At 37.3% G+C, this 21,159-nt stretch overlaps 1 protein-coding gene and 1 pseudogene across 1 annotated transcript; both read left to right on the forward strand.

The window, feature by feature from the left end:
- Nucleotides 1-1,076: 1,076 nt before the first annotated feature.
- On the forward strand, nucleotides 1,077-6,985 carry LOC101468370 (uncharacterized). Its single transcript, XM_014411735.3, has 6 exons — nucleotides 1,077-2,141; nucleotides 4,233-4,351; nucleotides 4,514-4,585; nucleotides 4,694-4,748; nucleotides 4,831-4,867; nucleotides 4,963-6,985. Exons 1-6 carry the CDS (start codon nucleotides 1,298-1,300, stop codon nucleotides 4,982-4,984), a joined length of 1,149 nt encoding a protein of 382 aa, XP_014267221.2. The 5' UTR covers nucleotides 1,077-1,297; the 3' UTR covers nucleotides 4,985-6,985.
- A 3,130-nt stretch (nucleotides 6,986-10,115) lies between these two features.
- On the forward strand, nucleotides 10,116-16,197 carry LOC143419997 (putative carbonic anhydrase 3; annotated as a pseudogene).
- Nucleotides 16,198-21,159: the final 4,962 nt, after the last annotated feature.

Below are 21,159 nucleotides of genomic sequence, written 5' to 3' on the forward strand. Positions count from 1 at the left end.
TTGCTTTTTGTGTTCACCTGTCTGGACTGGACTTAGCTTTTTCTTTGTGTATTTGCTGAAACTTCGTCTCCGCTCTTTGCCAGGTGTGTCTTTAAAAACAGATTTAAATCTCAATGAGATTTGAATGAATAAAGAATAATAATAAAAATACTTTTGAATGTGATCATTTTAGTAAACTTGATGAAAGAACCTATTATTTGTCATTAATAAATACATTTTAATTCTGTGCACAATGTGGGATTGTAATAGTTGGATCTACTATGCACATAAGTATCATGGATAGTGTTAAAGAAGCATGCTGGTGCTGAGTTTCAGTCTGCCATGGCTCCATTGAAGGTCACATAGTGGAACAAGCCATTGAAGGAGCCTTCACTGTAAATAGCTGCGTCACCTGTCAATAACCGGAGGAGGAGCAACTCACACTGAGAGGCACTGTCATCGCTTTCAGCCTGGCTGCTCTCTGCAGTATTGTAGCTGACTGTGCCACTGTGAGTGTGGAGTTTATAACACTGTTCTCCTCCTGCTGGCTCCAAAGTTAAAAAAAACACACACACAAGAAGCCTAAAAAAAATGCTATTTTTGGGAAGTAAGCATATGTTCAAAGTGCTTTCCTCTCCATTTCCTTGCATGTACATGCACGTCTGCATGATCCTTACGTATTCTCATTTGCTTCAGCAGTGGCAAGAAGAAATTAATTTTGCTGTGTACACTAAAGTAAATAGCAGATACTGAGAAGAATACTCCAAAAATGTGCGAACCATTAATCTAAAAAACCCACACATAGTACATTTATCAAAGTTCTGCTTCTTTCCTGAATAGTTTGGGAGCTATGACTACAAAAGCTGTGTATAGAACCAAAACTTCATCTTCAAATTATTTAATTGTTGTAATTTCTAATAAGAAAAAAAAAATCTTATTTTTGCCCCCCTCCTGCAGTTCAGTAGCCCCCTCCCCCATCCACCAAATGCATACTCACCTCTCTAATGCTCTGTGTTAAGGGCATCAGGAGCATTCTTCCTCGCCATGTGCCTCTGTCACTCAAGTATACCCAGCCACACACAGTCGTGTTTCCACTGTGTCCTCTGTGTTCCCAGCACAAGCCTGGCACTCTGCTCTCTGTGAGCACACTTCTTTTCAAACCGTCTCTCGGGAGTCTGGGAAAAAGACCTGAACACTGCCTAAATCTGCTGCGCCTTAGCAGCTTTTTGTCTTCCATCAACTGTTTTGGTTTTTGGTGGAAGAATAGAGTAACAAGAATAAGACAGTCTTCAAATTCCAAAGCTGCATTTCTCCCAAGATGGCACCTGTAAAATTTTGGGTGGTAGGTCTCCTGCTTATGCTGCTGTGCTCATCCCAGGTCCCTTTCTCTGTTATTGTAAGTGCCCAAGACTTGAACGAACTGGAGGAAAGCCTCCATGATAGAAATGCTAAGGAGGCTGAAGAAAGTGAAACGGCTGAGGTTGGTGAGGGGAATGAAGAAAAAGATGAAGACTCAGATGATGATGATGATGAGGTAGAGACTGATGAAAAGGTGGAAGAAGAACAGGAGGATGAGAAGGAGACAGCAGAGGAGGAAGATGACAATGCTGATAATGAGGAAGAAGATAATTCTCAGGAGAACGGGGATGTTGAGAAGGAAGAAGAAGGTGAGGCTTCAGATGAGGATGATGCAGAAAAGGAAGAATATGAAGCAGAGGAGGATGAAGAAGGTGAGGCTTCAGATGAGGATGATGCAGAAAAGAAAGAATATGAAGAAGAATATGAAGCAGAGGAGGATGAAGAAGGTGAGGCTTCAGATGAGGATGATGCAGAAGAGGTAGAATCTGAAGAAGAATATGCAGCAGAGGAGGATGAAGAAGGTGAGGCTTCAGATGAGGATGATGCAGAAAAGGAAAAATATGAAGCAGAGGAGGATGAAGAAGGTGAGGCTTCAGATGAGGATGATGCAGAAGAGGTAGAATCTGAAGAAGAATATGCAGCAGAGGAGGATGAAGAGGAAGAGGTGGAGGCAGATGCAGATGAGGAGGAGGAAGTCCCAGCTAATAATGAGGAAGACGATGAGAAGGAAGCAAGGCAAGAGGGTGATGATGAAGAAACTCAAGGAGAGGATGTAGATGAGGATGACTCTGAAGATGAAGATGGTGAATCACACTTTAACAAAAAAACATGCACACATTTTGAAACATATTAATGGGTTAGCAAGATACTAAATGGTGCAGTATTTAAAGTTACAACAAATAATGAGATTTTTTGGAACCCCGTGAGTGACTCTGTACTCTACAGTAGCTCTCTGACATTGTTCAGCTTACTAGGGTTACTTTAGGAACACTGTCATACATATCAGTCCTAAAATGGACTGGATTATCTGTGCAACAGCAGGAAGGCAACAGTATCTAAACCATCTATTTTCTAGTGGCCAGTGTAGCTTTTGAGACTTCAAACAAGCACCAAACATTGAATACTTTGAGATTTGTCCAAAAGAGGGTGTTATAAAGGGATTTTTTTTTAAAATTTCAGTCATTGCTTCATGCTTGAAAAAAATGACAACAAATGATATTATGGAAAAACAGCACCTGTAGGAATTTTAGCTTTGTTTACAGTAAATCTACTTAGACTATTTTGTAAAAACAAACATGTCACATGTGATAGGTTTGTAGCATAAACCTATTTGCTGGAATGTTAAGGACAATTCAACTACACAGCAAAAAGCATTAAACACCAAGTAGGCAAAGTTCTTCGTGTTACTCATATATGAGGGAGAAAACCACGACAAGCGCCGTTCCTTTGCTTGACCCCAGTCGGTCTCGTCCGCTCCCCCGTAACATTGCTCTTTTATTGAGGTTACATGAATATACATAGGTTCATTAACATATGACGTATACATACACACAAAGAGTACCTTGCCTGTGCATTGTGTATGTGTGTGTGTGTGGAGTCAGTGTGTGACCCCATAAATGACTTCCAGACCTGCCGGTCTGGATGTCTGGCAGTTCATCTAAACAAAAGGTACTTAGACTAAAACTGACATAGCTACGTTTATCCTACCATAAAACAATAAGGGAAGGTATGCCCTCTCCCATGCTCCCAGGATGTGGGTGTGAATGCCTGAACACTCTGGAATGCACACCAAGCCTTTGCAGACTATTAAGGATCAAAGCTCTACCAACATGACATTGATTATAACACTCTAAGCATATATGAGTAGATATTTCTAAGCATAAATGACAATCAACAATACAAATCTAACAACATGATGTTATGACAAAAATATAATACAAAAAAAGAGACCATCTGTGCCATAATATTGCATCAAGTAGAATTAAACATTAGACACGTAACTTGTAAATAAATGGCAGTAATCAGTACTCACTAGAAAAGGTCTTTTTGGATTGTGTGTTAGTACAGAGGCTCAAAAGGCCCAAAGTCACTGTACTCTCAGCGGTTAACTACAAAAAGGCTGAAAAAGTGATGAATGAAGTGGTAAATTACTCCCAAATGAATTGAAATCATTAGCACCAACACAACAATTTGGAAACCCATGTGAATACTTAGGTTTTGATACAGTGAATCAGGAACGCATTCACAGTCTTTCACTTGTTCAAAGGCCCCTGCAGGCCAGGAGAAACAACATTTTCTGGTCTGATGAAAACAGCATGTCTGGAGGAATGTCTGGAGGAAACTAGGCATTGCTCATCACCTGGCCAATACCATCACAGTGAAGCATGGCGGTGGTAGTGTCAGACAGTGGGGATGGTTTTGGTAGCAGGAACTGGCAGTTATTGTAGTAATTGTTGCAAAAGGTGTTAGTATTGAACAAAGGTTGTGAATACTTATGTAAAACTTATATAATTGTATTTTATTTTGGATGAATTTGCAAGAATTTCCTGCAAAATATTTTCAAGACATATAGGGTTATAATCATATATTTATTTAGACAATTTAATGTTCTACAAGATACAGTTGGCTCTATTCCACAGCGTGTCTTGTCCTGTCTTCCTCCGCTCACTCCCAACCGATCACTATAGCTACCTCTCAATTTTCTTCCTGTTAGTTTTTTCCAGTCCACTGTCACCAAAGCACTTGCTCACAGAGGGTCATCTGATTATTGGGGTTTTCCCTGGTCCTTACAATATAAAGCACCATTGGGCAACTGTTGTTGTGATTTGGACGTATAAATAAAACTGAATTGAAATGATTAGAATACAGTTCCTGATTCTGTGAACCATTTACAGATGAGTCTGAAGGTAAAGACACAAAGGACAACCAAGGTGACTCAGATGAAGAGGAGGGAGCTGCTGACACTCCACAGTTCCACTCTGGATCATTGTGTAGTGTTTGCTCCATTTGTGAGGTAAAAAAAACAAACAAAAACATGTAATGGAATTAACAGACTTTTTTGTGAATCTACCCAGTAATCACACATCATTATAAGTCCTGTGTTGTCGATTTGCCCTGACTATATACCATATGCACGACTAATCACTCTACGTTGTGGTTTCTTCCCATCTTGTAGCATTGCTCTAATAACTGTGCCAAGTGCCCGTGTGAGGAAGGAGATGAGTCTGATCACTGCGAGCACTGCCAAGTAAGCATCTTGACTTAAAAAGGATTATAACTGCTGTAATAATACACAGCACTTCATTTTGCCCTGTGCCTCTTTGCGTTAATCGGTTTTGTTTGTTTTGTTTTCCAGGGTTGTTCAACCTGCTACATTTGTCCCATTCTTTGTGACACAGTTTGCACACCGGGTAAGTGCTAGTTGTGATTCTGTGGGTGTACTGTTGTGTGTTCACAGATTTCATTAACTTTGGTTTGACTTAAATTTTGTAGGTGGTTTTGTTGATGAGCTGACTGGATCCCTCTTTCAGTAAGACTATTCACATTTAAAAACACAGAGATATTTTTAGATTCATTATTGTTGTACTGCTGCCTTTACACATAGTTTTCCTTTTGTTTCTGCAGGACTGTTGCCTCTCTGCTCTGAGCTCCCTGGGAATTATGTCCGTTTGCTTTAATGTGGAACTGCTCACCAGACTTCACCACATCCCACACAAGCTTTTTATGAATTTTGCAAACAAAAGCAAAGACATATTTATGATTTAAATGATACTTAATTCTTTGTTGTAAGAAGAACAGAAAAAAGTCAGTGTGCACAATTTTTCCACACATGATTTCTTCTTTCACTCTTTCCCCCCACTTTTTTTTTGTCTTTTTATTATTTCTACCAAAGTCCCAAAATTTGATAAAGTCATCTTTTTACTTATGCCAAAGACATTATGTGATTGTAAGGTTTTGGAGTTTTTCTAACTGTAGGTTTAGGAATTTAGGGAATTATTCTTTTTTATTGTGAGAAAGGGCACAATTTGACATTTAGCTTCACATTTACATACCAAATTGAAAAACAAAAATAACTGTTCTGGTTTCAGAAATCCAGCTGGATCTAGAGACACAGTTTGTGCATGGTGTTAATGGAACGCACACACAGACACACATGCAGGTATGCACACAGACATATAGGAGCTTGTCATGAATCATGCAGACAAAAAAGATATATAATATATACATTACCAGTCAAACATTTGGACACACCTTCTCATTTAATGTTTTTTCTTTATATTCATGACTATTTATATTGTAGATTGTCACTGAAGGCATCAAAACTATAAAGGAACACATGGAATCATGAAGTAAACCAAGAAATGTGAAATAACTCAAAACATGTTTTATGTTTTAGGTTCTTCAAAACAGCCATGATTTGCTTTGATCACTGCTTTGCATATTCCTGGCATTCTCTCGATGAGCTTCATGAGGTCGTCACCTGAAATGGTGTTCCAACAGTCTTGAAGGAGTTCCCAGAGATGCTGAGCACTTGTTGGCCCTTTTGCCTTCACTCTATGGGAGTGGGACCAAAGAGCTCAAATTTGGACTCATCAGACCAAAGCACAGATTTCCAATGGTCAAATGTCCATTCCTTGTGTTTCTTGGCCCAAACAAATCTCCCCTGCTTGTTGCTTTTCCTTAGAAGTGATTTCTCAGCAGCTGTTTGATTCGCGCAGTCTGCTCTGAACAGTAGATGTAGAGATTTGTCTGCTACTGGAACTCTGTGTGGTATTTATCTTGGCTCTAACCTGAGGTGCTGTTAACTTGCAATTTCTGAGGCTGGTGACTCGAATGAATGTATACTCAGCAGCATAGAGGACTCTTGGTCTTCCTTTCACGGGCCGTTTCTCATGTGAGCCAATTTCGTCGTAGCACTTGATTGATTTTACAATTACACTTGGGGATACATTCAAAGTTTTCTTGACTGACTGACCTTCAGTTGTTAAAGTAATGATGGACTGTTGTTTGTCTTTACTTAGCTGATTGTTTCCTGCCATAATTTGAATTCTAACAGTTGTCCAATAGAGCTGTCAGCTTTGTACCAACCTGACTCCTGCGCAACACAACTGATGGTCCCAATCTCATCAAGAAGGCAAGAATTTCCCCAAATGAAGCCTGACAAGGCACAGCTGTGAAGTCAAACCATTTCAGGTGACTTCATCATGAAGCTCATTAAGAGAATGCCAACGGTTTGCAGCGCTATCAACAAAGAAAAGGGTGGCTGCTTTCAGGAATCTAAAATAAAGGCATATTTAGAGTTGTATTTTTTTCTTTGCAACATAATTCCATATATCATGCTTTATATACTTGATAGGAATATGTGTGACTGCACTAGAGGAAAAAAGGACCATGAACATTATGACAAATTGCAATTTCTCATGTTGTGTCCTTTTTGAGTTCTTGTGCTTGCTTCCTGTTAGAGTACAATTTAATGCAAAACACTGTAAAAAGAACTGTTTTGCCATTATCCAATAAAACATTTAGTTCTTTTAATAAAAATGTGTTTAGCATGGTTGCTTTTTGCATCATCTGTATCCTTTAGCTTCTGCGATTTAACTGTTACAGTCTCTAAATGGTTCACAATAAATTGGGTTCAGAAACGGAAGTTGTGAGTTAAAGATTTTGTAAACAATAAAACCCGGAAGCCAGTAAGGCACCGGTGCAAATGTCAGATGTCATGACTTATATTTCTCAATAGGTAATTCAGGCACTTAGTCTTACATAACACACATAAAGGTGTAAAAAACAGATTACCAAAAAGGAAAAATGGTCCAAATCAAAGTTCAAACTTGATACCAACATTTTAAAAATATTTTCCAACAAGTAAACATGCAAATGTGTCAATCAAACAGGGACTCTGTGATCCATGTCTTTTTTGTTAGCGGTTTGTTGTCTTTAAGATCAAACCAAAACAACTGTGCTTGTTTTGTCGACATACTGCCACAGACTAAGAGGCAGTACTTATTGTGACAAATGAACCAAAGTAAACAGGAAAAATTGATCTACTGTACTCAGAAGTAAACATCAGATGATTAAATAATATAATGTATTTTTATGTAAATTAGTAAGGTCAGGTGCGATCTTTCTGTGCTTCCCAACTACTTAAAAAATCTTTGTTCATTTGTCAGTGAATTGACAAAGAAAATAAGAAAAATAACAACCAACAAATTGTAAAAATCATGAACATTGTCATGTCAAGATCAAGTCTTTCACTGATCCGCACAATCATTTGTCTTAATAAACAATCATCGTCACTGTGTCAGTTTACTCCATACCTCGCCATCATCTTTAATGTTTTGGAAAAAGGTGTTGTGTGTTTGCTGTATTTCCGTTCTGCATAAACACAAAGAGAACTGGGCCTAACAAAGCATAGGGATGAGTGTGTGAGGACATGAAGGACAGAAACCCTTTTTGTGTAGATTCACTTACCAAAGTGATGTGTGTATACACAGTGGTTGACATTAAACATGACCAGGTAACAGGTCTGTGTGATAACAAATTGTAAATCTCTGTACCTTTACCTATCAATATTTTGTAATAAATTGACATATGAATGAAATTTGACAATTGGTTTTTAATAAATTTGTCACCACTTTTGGCTGACTAGTGTAAATACTGCGGTTTGTAGGAATCATGTCTTAATTTATTTGCTTATCTTAACATTTGTCAATGTTTTGTGTATAATAGTTTTATTTTATTCGATAATAGTTTGTGGATGGTCACATGATTGGGGTTGTATTGAATGCTAATAGGCACCTGTTGGTAGGATAAATCTTTCAATGTTTTTTTTTTCTTTAAAATATAAAGTTTGCACTTTGGAATACGTTTTTCATTTCCCTTTTCAATAATAGAGATTTAGTGGTATTGTTTTTTGTTTTTATCTCAGTATCATTATTTTTGATTGATGTGTCACATGAATGGATAGGTTAAATCTCCATGTCAGTGACTTTAATTTGTTCCTGGGGGCCCTACAACTTTCCAATGGAATGTTTTAAATAGTGTCACAGGAAATACAGGAGTGATATCAAATTCAAAAATGTCATCTGAATATGAAGCTCATACCATCAGCTTTGTTTGACCCGAACACTGTATATGGGGGCTTGGTTGTCCAACTCTGTGATTAAAAAAATGATAATACAAATGATGAACTCTATACAAAAAAACAAAGTGAGGGACCTGTCACTGCACCAAATCAGAGTGTTTTGAATAAGAACTTTCTTATATTTTCACCTTTGTCTCATCTAGAAGTAATAGAAACTAAGGGTGGTTTTTCTGGATTGTAAAAAGAAACCCGACAAACAGCTCTATTTCCTATGAAACATTTTGTAAGCTGAGCATCTGAAAATTCTTGTACATAACAAGATTTGTTTGTGCTGTGCTTTAGAAAAAAATGTATTGCCATTGGAATGAATACATTTTGTTGCAGTATGCACTGTTTTGGGGTTTTGTCTTGTTTCGTCCATTTCTTTAATTATTCCATCCTCTGGGATCAAATATATGATTTCATATACACATAAGCACCTAAGTGATGCATTGGAGTAGAATGAATATAGTTAAACATACTGACTTAACCAGATAACTGGTACACTCCTATTGATGCATCTATTTTGAATACCACATTTTGTAAAAGTGTCTTCAACCATGTTGTGTGTCTCCCCTATACTGCTCTTTGTTTATACACGGGGGTGTCCTCCCATTGTTTAGCATATTATATATATATTGATAGATATAGATAAGTATCTTGAAGTGTACTGCGGCAGTTTCTTACCCCTTTCTCACTGATGGACTCATTGAAAGCGGACAAAAGTTTTTAATCTGAGAATTGAAACCAACACATCTCTTCATAAGACTTGGAACTCTGAGACTGGAAGAGTGAAGGTAGGATGATTTGTCAAAACTTTTAACCCTGAGTACAGTAATGAACAGTTGTCTGATCTTGACAGCTTCTTCATGGAGTTTTGTAAAAGAATGAGGATCACAAATCTCATCCAAGTGATCATTTTAGGGCTTTTTGATGCTCATTTTAAATCTTAATCTTTATAGAGTAAACTAAATTTCCACTGAGAACAATACTGAGATGCTTCCCCTTCCTAAAATCTCAAATCTAAAGTGGAAGGATTTATTTTTTTTGTTATTGATACACTGAGTAATAGCGAACTCAAGAAAGACTTCAAAGCCACCTCTGTCAAAATTAAATATGTTTATGTTCTTTATAATCTAACTAAAACTGCATAAACATACAACGTTTTCCAAGTTACAACAATCTATACCATTTGTAGTGGAGTGCACATTGAAAGGAAATGAAGTTAAAGTGAGTGGAGGTGGACTCAGTGGAACATATACAGGACTTCAGTTTCATTTTCACTGGGGTGATGTAAAAAATCCAGGCTCAGAGCACATGATTTATGAGCACAGATATCCAACGGAGGTACAATGTTTCTTCATTGCTTGACATCTAAACTCCTTTTCTATATTTTGCTTTGCCTTATAAGTTGTTGGACTTTCTTCCAGATGCACATAGTCACTCAGAAGGATCATCTCACTGCCCCTCCAGAGCATCCAGATGGATATGCTGTACTTGGTTTTTTTTATAAATGTCTGTATGCCCCAGACTTCTCGCTGCTATTTTTAAATAGGCGACACTTATAAAACTGGTTTACATTGACGGCTTTTAAGTATTAACATAATTAGCATTCATACATAATGTAGAGTTGAAGTCCACAGGAGTCAGAGCCATGGGTGAACTTTACATCATACCTGGCAAACCTCACCGACAAGGGTTGGTCTTTTCTTCCACTAGAGTTCCAATGGCTTTGTTTAAAAAAAAAAAAAAGAATATTGAAAGATTAGAAGAATGGCCTGCCATTGTTGTTGCAGTTATAACAATAGTTAAAGGAAATTTGTGTTTGACTTCTTTGTCTGTATGTGGCATTATTTTTGAAGTCAAACGATAAAAGTTTGTAAAGTCATGAAGCAGAAGAGGGTGAGACAGTAGCTGACAAACCATGCCTCTTGACTTTTGTGAACATGCACTGAAGTGAATATAAAATGCAAACCACTTTATGATTACATTTATTTATCCTTTTAAATTCAAGTCTCTTTCATTCTAATCTTTCCACAGGGAGCAAGGTTAGTTTAGACCATAGCATCTCTATTGATGACTTAATTGGAAATGTAAATTTGACAAAGTTCTACCGATACATGGGTTCCCTGACAACGCCTGCTTGCAACGAAGCAGTCGTGTGGACAATCTTTCACGAGCCAATCCACGTCAACACTGAACTGGTGAGTTCTCTTTAGCACAAGAGGAGCAAAGATCGTGTAAGGGGATCTGCAAATATGAATGTTCTCTCCACCTTTTAACACAAACACAACTAACTAAACGGTCCAAGCTGTATGAGAAAATGCTGAAGAAAAAGCTTCTTATGTTAATTTATGTATTAGATATCAGTTAATTTATCACTTAATTATAGTGAATAGCTTGACCTGCAAATGACTCGTGGCAAATGAAATTCTTCTGTTATCCAGTCTGTGTTGGAATCACAAACATTTGCAGAAGAAAACTGAAACATGCAGCCAAGCACACGTGACATACCAATGGAACACGCTGGTACATGCTGGTGTCTGCTTTGATTGTTCTGTTTGATAATCATGCCTTTTTATTTATGTTATTTCCACTGTCTGTACCAACAAGGTCTTTCTTGTCACCTTATCTGCCTAATGGTGGTCAGCTGTCTGCAGTTAGTGAGGCGTAGGCCCTATACTTGTCTGGCGACTCAGCAGATGCATGACTCGTTGAATTTAACTTAAGGCATCAATGAGTATGCAAATCTCTTACAACACTTTTGTGTGCATAGTCTGTAAGATTATAAAGCACCTCATTAGCCTGGATTTGACAGGCATGATAGGAGGATGACATCTGAGAGTTTATTTTTGTGGAAACAGAAGAAATACATCACAGTTATTAGAGTTTTGTATTTACTATTTTTTCCCCTATTTTCTTTTCTTTCTTTTTTTGATTTGCTTTCTTTCAGTAAGATTTCAAAACAGATTTGCTAAAAAATTATGAGGATCATTGTCAGGGCAAGATTTAAGATGTCCAGAACCTGGATTACAATATGAATAAGGCAGCTAGTTCACAGTCTCAGTGACTAAATGCACCAACGCATCATTAGGTGGGGCATTTCCTTTTTTTAAAAAAATATTAGACAATTTTGTGCATTATTATTATTTATTTAATTTTATTCTGAAGTGTAGTTTGTATTGTTGTTTCAGAAAAATGTTCTTTTCAGACTTCGTTTTTAGTGTGGTTTTACAAATCTATAATAACCCCAGTAGCCTCTTCCAAGTACCAGCTACTTTTTATGACATCAGGTCTAATTTTGTGCTTTTTTTGTGTTCATATGTGAGAAAATCTACCATAGCTGATCTTGTCTGGCAGGACAGCAGAATGACATAAACAGTAAACTGACATAACAGCAAAATGCCCCATAATAAAGTAGGCTTCACAAATTTGCAAATCAAAATCTCTTTACATATTTTGTAGAGTAAAGTGCTCTAAAGCCTCACAAGAGCTGAAGGTTTTTAAAGGATGCCTCTGGTTGCAACTCATCTTGACATGAAAAAAGTGTCTTTGTTCAATTTAGGTGTGCAGATAAAACAAGCAGTAAAGACATTTATTTGAAAGTTATTTGACTGAGCTATGGAGATGCAGTCTGATGGTGCTGTATGTTTGACACAGTTCACAACCAAATCCCCACAGTAGCAGTAGAAGAAAGCAGAAGGGTCAAAACAGCAAAAGCCAAAAATCACTGTTGGATGCCAGTGATCTTCAGGCCCTCAGGTTTTGTGCATTTAAAACAGTCATGATTCTGTTACGGAAATCACTGTTTGTGAACACGGTTCTCCATGCCTTACACAAATGTAAGTTAAAACTCTGTCAGAAATGCTGCTGTCGTCTCTGGATCAAAGTTAACTTCAGATGGACTGAAGCTAAGTGGGACACTGTTCTGTGGTCAAATAAATCAAAATCTGAAATGGGACAACTTAGATAACATGGATGCTGAAGCTGCTAGACTAAAGAAAAGAGCGACCAACTGGAACGGTATTTGCACCTGTATTTGCAAGTGTTTGTGCTGCCAGGGCACCAGGAGATATTAACAATTTCAAAATGCATTTTTGATTGTAACATTACAGTGGATAAAACTTTGGTAATCTGTTCTCAGATAAAGAAGTTTCCCATGGAAACAAAGCTGGTTAATATCTACCGACCTACACAACCTCTTCATAAACATCACGTTTATGCCTCCCGTGGAACTCCTCTGACTCCCCGTAAGCTGCAAAACACATAAATGATTCATGCATTTTTATAACTCCAATTGGCACATTACATATATGACCATTTTTCCATTCTTCAGATGAATGGTGTTATGATCCACATCACTGTGGTATGTATCAGCACATTTAGCTGTAGAGTTTTATGCAGGTTATACTCCATTTTGATTTTGACTTGTCCTAAAAATGTTTTCTGCAAATAGCTGTCACTCCACCTTCTTGGCACCTTCTGCCCGGCTCCCACTGTAGCGGTACATATCAGTCACCCATCAACATTAACACAAACAATGTTGTGCCAGACAGCAATCTTGATGCCTTTTTTTTTATGCACAATTGTTTTGGATATGATTGATGTAAACATTCTTATTTACATCATTACAAGATGTTACATTACAATGACAATCTATTTCACAGAAATCAAAGAGTATGATTGTTATATTCTCTTCTTTTGTTCTCAAACAACCTCCAGTGAAGTGTGTACTGGTGAGAAATTTGATGGAGGTGTCAGGAGGAGGTTTGGGGCATGACTATACCATCCTAGAGTTCCACTTCCATGGGGTGACACATCAGATACATCTGAAGGCTCAGAGCATACTGTGAACTCAATAAGATACCCAATGGAGGTAGTGACAAAGATTAAGCTTTTTTTTTTTTTTTTTATAACCAAACACACACCTGTTTATACTTCATTCCATTAATTCTTTTTCTTGTCCAGATGCACATTGTAAGCAAGAAAAAGGATTTAACCCTGGATCAGGCACTACAGGCACCTGATGGCTTGGCAGTGCTGGGATTTTTTATTGAGGTAAAACTTGGACAAGTGAAACTGTGAACAACAATATATGTGCTTTATTGGTATCAAACACCTTTGAGTGCTTGTAATAAATGTACCAAACACGTACATGTCAAAAAAAGCTAAATCTATACTATACTCAAATTTCTGACGGCATCTGCAATGTGAACAGGGCAGAATTAATTCCAAATAATAGTTTCCACTGACTGACAGGTGCCATCACGTACAACATTACATCAATATTTCATCTAAAGACAAACAGTTTCCATTTTAACCTGCTCCACGCACAAAGTTGTGTTATCACTGTCTCAGGCACTCAGTGTTGTTGATTGACAGTGCAGTTCATGCTGGTGGCTGATGACAGTTTTTATTTCAAGGACGGAAATCCATTTCTGAAAGTTAAAGTAAAAAATGTATATTTTCTGCTCATTTGACCTAAATGATTATCAGAATTCCACAGAAATCTGAGAAAAGTGAACAAAAAACCCTGAAGTGATTGATAGGTCTATAAAAAGAAAGCATAAGCTGTCTGTAAACACTTTGTCTTAACCCTCTCAGGCTCAAATTAAACTTTTTGTTGCTAATACACAACCAAGTCCTGCAGTGGTACTTCTGAGTAAAAAAAACCTCATAAAATATGTATGTGGGGTAATCAGGTTGTTAGTTTTTAACTGTTGCAAATCGGCAACGCCTGCCTCGAGAGGGTTAATATCCATTTTCTAGTCCACCCATACTACCAAGAGAACCTCTCATGGGAGCACTGTATCAGGAACAGCAACGGTGTGTTTTTTAATGTTTTAATTTTTTAAGTTTGTTAAACTACAACCCATATGTTTGAGTTTCTTTCTAATTATCCAATATAACTGTCTCGATAGACACATCCCACATCAGCGCTAACATCTAAGACAAACGCCTGGAAAAAACTGACCAGCTATCGCTCAAAGATCCACAAAGTTGGTGAGCACAAATGTACTTTGTTGAATATAAAATCAAAATTCTGAATGAGGACCTAAGCAGATCACTGCAACTTGTGCATTTTCACTTCCTTGCAGGTACAACAGTGAAGGTCACAGACGATATCTCCATTGATGACTTGCTTGGTGATGTGAACCGCCATGAATACTACCGCTACAGTGGCTCCCTGACCACACCTTTATGCAGTGAAGCAGTTGTCTGGACAATCTTTAAAGAGTCAATCAATGTGGACTTAAACCTGGTAAGTTATACGTAATGTCAGATATTTAAAAAAGGTAATTCAGCCTTGAGGCCTTTGCATAGTATGCCAGATGAAGAAAAATGGGAGTAATAATACAGATGTTTGACATTCCTATGTACAATGGTTAAAATTACTATATTCCCTTTGTACTGAATTGTGTTTACACAATGAGAAGGCTGATTGTTATTAAGAGGCACCTAGACAGGGAACAAATGCTTTTTGGGGGTTGTTGTAGCTCAGGAGGTAGAGTAGGTCATCCATTAATCGGAAGCTTGGTGGTTTGATCCTTGGCTTCTTCACCCTGCATGCTAAATATTCTTGGGCAAGATACTAACACCAAGTTACTCTCTAATGCACCTATCCGAGTATGAACGTGTGTGAACAGCAAAAAGGACTTAATTAGAAAAGGCATAGAAAAAAGTGTTTGTGTGAGTGAGTATGAATGAGGCAAGTTGTATAAAGCACTTTGAGCACTATATAGAAACCAGCCCTTTTTTACTTTCTACAAAATTGCACATTCTTTCAGTCTTAAGCAATTTTTAAACATTTTAACCAACAGCTGTATCTTGAAATGAACAGTAATACTGATGGTAGAGAGTCGGTAATGTGTATTCCACGTGACATTACGGTCAGCCACTTCAGCTGAGAGTTTATGGATTTAGACGTTAGCATGACGTTATCTCATGAGTTTCCATCTAAAGGCGACATACTCTGTTCTGATTGAGGGATTTCCAAAAAAATAAAAGGTACAGGTCTGCTATCACTTTGCTAAGACATTAAATTGATTAAACCACTGATCACGAAGAATTTATCATATAAAATATTAAAATATCTCTCCCATGGGCAGTGACGAAACAGTGATTTTTTTTTACTAGTTCCTTATTATCTATAGAGATACCACAACACACTATAGATTTAAAACAATATAGGTTTATTCAGTGCAAATATTATTAGTTAATAGTAGGAATCTTTAGTGAATGAATAGTAACAACTTTAAACTTTTATTGTGTTTAACTTTACTAGGTAAACTATGTCATTACATTTAAAGTTCACTGTTCAGTCCTTTGGACAGCTGGTTTTGTGAAAATCCAAAATGTCTCCCTTTTCTTTAGTGGCAGGTCATGATCTCTAGCCAAGTTTTAAGTATGTTTAATCCCAGAAAAGCAGAGAGAAGCTATGGTATGTTTTATATTATTAATGTTGGCAACTTTATATCACAAAAGAAACATACCTAAAAACAGAATGTATCAGAAACACGTGATCCTTGGCCTTCAGCTGGAATAACTTTCATGCATACCAACATGCATATATCATGTAGGAAACTATTCTTAATTAATAAATGCTGACTACATTTCACTGTAAATATTGATTTTTTTTATGTTGTCCTTGACTTGATAACGGTATTGAACAGTTTTTAGGAAACTTGTTAGACTTGAAATCGGTGACCAAGATCGAGTATGATTGTGATAGTTGACCTTAACAACACACACTGAAAAGCCAAGCGCATCTACTATCATAAAAAAATTTAAGAAAATACCATACTTTTTTCATAGCAATAATGTGATAGAACTGCACCACAGCACAATAAGCTATGATAGACTACGTTCAAATAGAGTCAATATAATGTTGGTTCAGGTAAAGTGATTCATCTGCTCGGTTTCCTCTGGTGTGAATGACACTTTCAGTTATCTGTGAAATCAGCTGCTCTCAGTATATCACTAATCAGTGCTGGGCAGGAAGAGAAAAATCACGTGACTGTCTTCAACAGTTCAACACATTCTTTGGCAATCTGTACATGCATCAGGTGAGGTCACCTTTTCATCAACCCTTATGAGGCTTCCACGACAGGCGCCAGCAGTTAGCAGATTACATAACAGGTTACACTTCTGCACCAATAAACCAGGAGCATGTATTCCAGTGCAGGAACATAGACATCAAATAATGATGTGAACATTAAATATGTCTTAAAAGATCTTTTTTTCCCTTTAAACCCACCAGATGAAGATGTTCCCTAATCAAACAGGATATTTCAATGTGTATCGACCCACACAGCCCTGTCATACCAGAACAATCCTAACTACAGCTGGCAGCGTTCGACAGTACTCCTCGACATCTGTTATGGTTTCTACTGCTGGTACGCAGCACCGGTGTCTATTTTATATAATTTAGATCAGCCAAGAACTGCTGTGAAGAATATACTGTGCTGCACTTATTAGGTTCTTTATATGTTAGCTTGGAAAGTGATTTTTCATTGGTGACATTTGAATATGTAATTTTCATTACTTTCATTGTATTATTATTATTGGTTGATTTTAGTGTGAGCAGAAATGCAGTTTATAAAACTTTGAGGGGATTCATGTCATACTGCCATGATATTAAACCTTGAAACTGAGATTACCAGTTACAGTTACCAGTAACAAAAATATTTCTGCAGTTGCTATAAAATAGCTGTTTCTTTTACTTCATCAAAAAAATATCTTATGAGGAAAAAAAAAATCACTATTTAAAAAAGCTTTTCTTTAGTAAAGGTGATATGTTTGCTATACAAAAAGCAAAGTATAACAGTATATTTTTAAATCAAACACTATTCTTTAGCAGTGGGAAATGTATTCTTCTAGCCAGTTTAAATATAAAAAAACCCCCACTTGTTTCAAATTGAAATGTGTGATTCTTATATGACGCTACAGGTCTGAAGCTTCATGTCTGCTAGGGTTCATTTCACTTACATGCTTGATATAATATATATAAAGTGAGGAGGGAATTTAAAGCTCCTTCAAACTCGGGTCCTCTACCAGAGGCCTGGGAGCTTGAGTTTCCTGTACCTGTGGTTGACCCCAGCCTCTATGGATCTTGTGCTTAGATCTTGTTCCTGTGCGGCCATGATTGGCAATAAATACAACTGAATTGGACTGAATTGAATTGGTGCCATGTAAATGTGAATCTGATCCATTTATTTATTTTGTAACCGTTACAATACATGGCTCTATGTTACTCTGAAGTTGCTGTTACTTTTAATAACATCAAGATTAGTATGTCAGCCAAACAAAAGTAACGAGGGAGTGCCGTCTTTTGTCAGTTTGACTTTTATGTCAGCAAAAACTACAGTTGATCAGGAACCAGTCTAGGTGCCCCATGTTACTTAGACATAGATAACCTGCGTAATCTCTACTCAATTGCATTGAGCATGACCTTTAGCGTATAGTGGTGTAACCTAAAATGCATTTTGCGCTGATATCATAATGGCACAAAGTTAAAAGAAATGTGTCATCTTTAAGTACCAATACAGTTGGAATATCACAGTATGTCATCCTATAGCTGCCCTTTATCCTTTAAGTTTAGGTCCTCTACACAGTGGTTGATTCTTTCTATATGAAATGACTGGTATGTACTAGGAACTGATCTGATATCTCTGTGCTGGTGTTGTTTTTACGTCATCATAACTGCTGATCCAGGAACAACATCACAACTGACAAATGACGTGGTCTGAGCGTTCAATTAGCATTAGCCAAGAAGTTAGTTAATGCTTTTAAAAGCAACCATCAGCAAACCAAGACGAATTACTTAAATTTGGGTAACAGTTAACCTAACTCTTTGTTCTAGGGCATTAGGCAAACCAAAGCATTTTTTTCTTTCCCGCCACATTGCAAAGTTACGACACCGCAACAATGTGGTTGATCAGTTGGTCGATCAATTGCAATGTTGATCCTGGACCAATAAAACAATAAATCACATGATAGGGTTGGGCAAGGTTTACAATGGGTCCAATCGAAACCTTGGCTGATTGTGACCCAAACCTGTTTTCACACCTTGGCTCGTGTGATGAGGTAGAGGATCAATGACCCTCTTGCGGACACTCCTATAGGGCTTAAAATTTGGAATATTAATTGCACTTAGAACTGAAGAAGCATCTCGGATGAGAGGTGAAACGCCTTCAAGAAAACTTGAAGTCCAGATGCTTTTCTTTCCATGCTCCTTAGACCATCCCTGGCCAACATTATCATGATGATACAAAAATAGCAGCAACATATCATAATTAGATATCTCCATATAAGCACAAAACACACCTCTAGAAGTTTAATATGAATGAAAAAAAAAATCATTTTCTTTAATTTTGATTTAACTTCACAACTACATACGATTTGTTTCCAAAACCCAGGACCAGTATTCTGCTCACAAACCTTCTCAGAAAGTAGTTTTAGCGTTTCACAAAGCTTTCTAGTTTAAAAACCTTCTGGTCACGAGAAAACATAAGCAGGGACATGCAAAGGAAAATTATCAGTGCAGCTCTAAGCAAGCTATGGACTGAAAATAGTAACATATGATATAACACATTCTTCCAATAGGTTTGACTGGTTGATTAAACAAACAAAAAAACAACAACAAAACTAGAAAAGTTGCCTGTGAATGCCAAAGTGAAAACAAACAGTGTCACAGACATTGCATGTGTACAATGTGTGCTTATGTAATCATATTTTTCATGGTGATAAATCAAAGTACTTGTCACCATGCAACAATGATGGAAATAAAAGAATTCACCTTTAACTTGAAAAATACTCCAGCAGAGCCAGACTCAGGGAGGAAGAAGAAGGAAGGACAAGAAGACAAACTATGGGAGAAAGAAGACAACATTTAATGACATGCAATATGTGCTGTTGTAGTCAAAGGTTGCACTCATCATGGGCAGGAGTGTCATGGTAATTTGGGGCTCTTAATGACTCTTTTGAACTGTTCTTTCTCCAGGGTGGAATCATGTACAGCATTCATCTTTAATAACCACCACAACAAACGTCTGGCATAATTCTGACTGGATATTTGACCACTTTTGGCAGAATTAGTTATTAGTTATTATCTTTTAACATGATTAGTTTTAACAGAAACAGATTTCATTTCATGTATTTATTTATTTATTTCACTCTTGGTTCAACAGTTTCAACAGTTTATCATTCCGTACACACAAACCTTTTTATATTTTTTTTAATCTGAAAAAAAGGGGAAAAAAAAGACAAGACATTTTTTTTAAAGTCTAAAAATGGCCTGTCTTTGTATAGCACTTTACTTAGTCCCTATGGACCCCAAAACACTTTACACTACATTCAGTCATCCACCCATCCACACACTGGTGATGGCAAGCTACATTGTAGCTACTGACAGAGGCGAGGCTGCCAGACACTGGCGCCACCGGGCCCTTTGACCACCACCAGTAGGCAACGGGTGAAGTGTCTTGCCCAGGGACACAACGACCGAGACTGTCGAAGCCGGGGCTCAAACCAACCTTCAGATTACAAGGCGAACTGCCAACTCTTGAGCCACGATCACCCACAATCAAAAAACAAGTAAATCATGTGTCACTCTTTTACAACTTAAGTGTTGTTGCTGGTTCGATAATTATTCTGAAATGATTGTTAGCTGACCGTTTTGGAAACAAAAACAAACATTTTCTTGAATTCTATTTTAGCTTAATCAGGATTTGTTTCCAAAATCTAATATTCTATTGACAACTCTTCTGTGAAGAGTAGCTGTAGAGGTACAGGGGGAAGAGAGGCCTCATCTACTAATAGAAAGGTTGGTGGTTCGTGGCTTTGAGTGCTTCAGGAGCACTCAAAGGTAGAGTAGAAAGGAGCCATATAAAAACCAGTCCATTTTCCATTAAAGTAGTTTGAATTAGTATTTTGGACTGTATTAATAAAGTTTCTTAGTACAATGTGTATCTGAACATGAGAAAATAAGAGTGGCTGTGATTAATTTCCATAGCTCCAAGAAATCTGAGCTGAAATAGTAACCTATGGACACATTCTTTTAAGAGGCGTTGGTTGATCAAATTACAGCATGTTTGAGTAACACATTTTGTGTTCCCACAAGGAGGAAATTTCAGTCCGAGACTACTAACAGAGTTATAAGAAATACTAGAAAGTAAAAGAGATAAAAGTAAAGAAAATACGTTTTAAAAAATGTGTCGAAGGGACAAAAAAAGGCTAAGGAAAATGCTCAGGAGAAAAGCAGATCACTTTAACTTTTTTTGATGTATCAAAGTTTGCTATCTACAAGCACCCTTATTGTTTTCTTGCTAGTTTCCTTTTTGCACCACGGAAAAACTAAGAATGAAGTACTTAGTTTTTAACCTAGCACATCCAACCACCATTATAAACTATAAATGTCACCAGTCTTATTATGTCCAGTGTTTATTTTGTTCAATTCAATTTAATTCAGTTAAAGAGAAACCACAACAATCAATGATCCCTTATGAGCAAGAGCTTTTACTACAGTGGGAAGGAAAACGTCCCTTTTTACAGGAAGAAACTTCCAACAGAACCAGGCTCAGGGAGGGGCAGTCATCTGACATGACTGGTGGGGCTGGGTGGATGAAGACAGGATAATAACCAATATGCAAAGAGGTGCATAAACACATAATGGGTTGAATAGGTATCTGACTGACCTG

The sequence above is a fragment of the Maylandia zebra genome, linkage group LG8, assembly GCF_041146795.1.
Source record: "Maylandia zebra isolate NMK-2024a linkage group LG8, Mzebra_GT3a, whole genome shotgun sequence".
Lineage (NCBI taxonomy): Eukaryota > Metazoa > Chordata > Actinopteri > Cichliformes > Cichlidae > Maylandia > Maylandia zebra.

Coding starts and splice junctions, on each gene's coding strand:
- LOC101468370 (XM_014411735.3), top strand. CDS start 1,298: ATGGCACCTGTAAAATTTTGGGTGGTAGGTCTCCTGCTTATGCTGCTG. Junction 2,142..4,232: donor TGACTCTGAAGATGAAGATG/GTGAATCACACT, acceptor AACCATTTACAG/ATGAGTCTGAAGGTAAAGAC. Junction 4,352..4,513: donor GTGTTTGCTCCATTTGTGAG/GTAAAAAAAACA, acceptor CCCATCTTGTAG/CATTGCTCTAATAACTGTGC.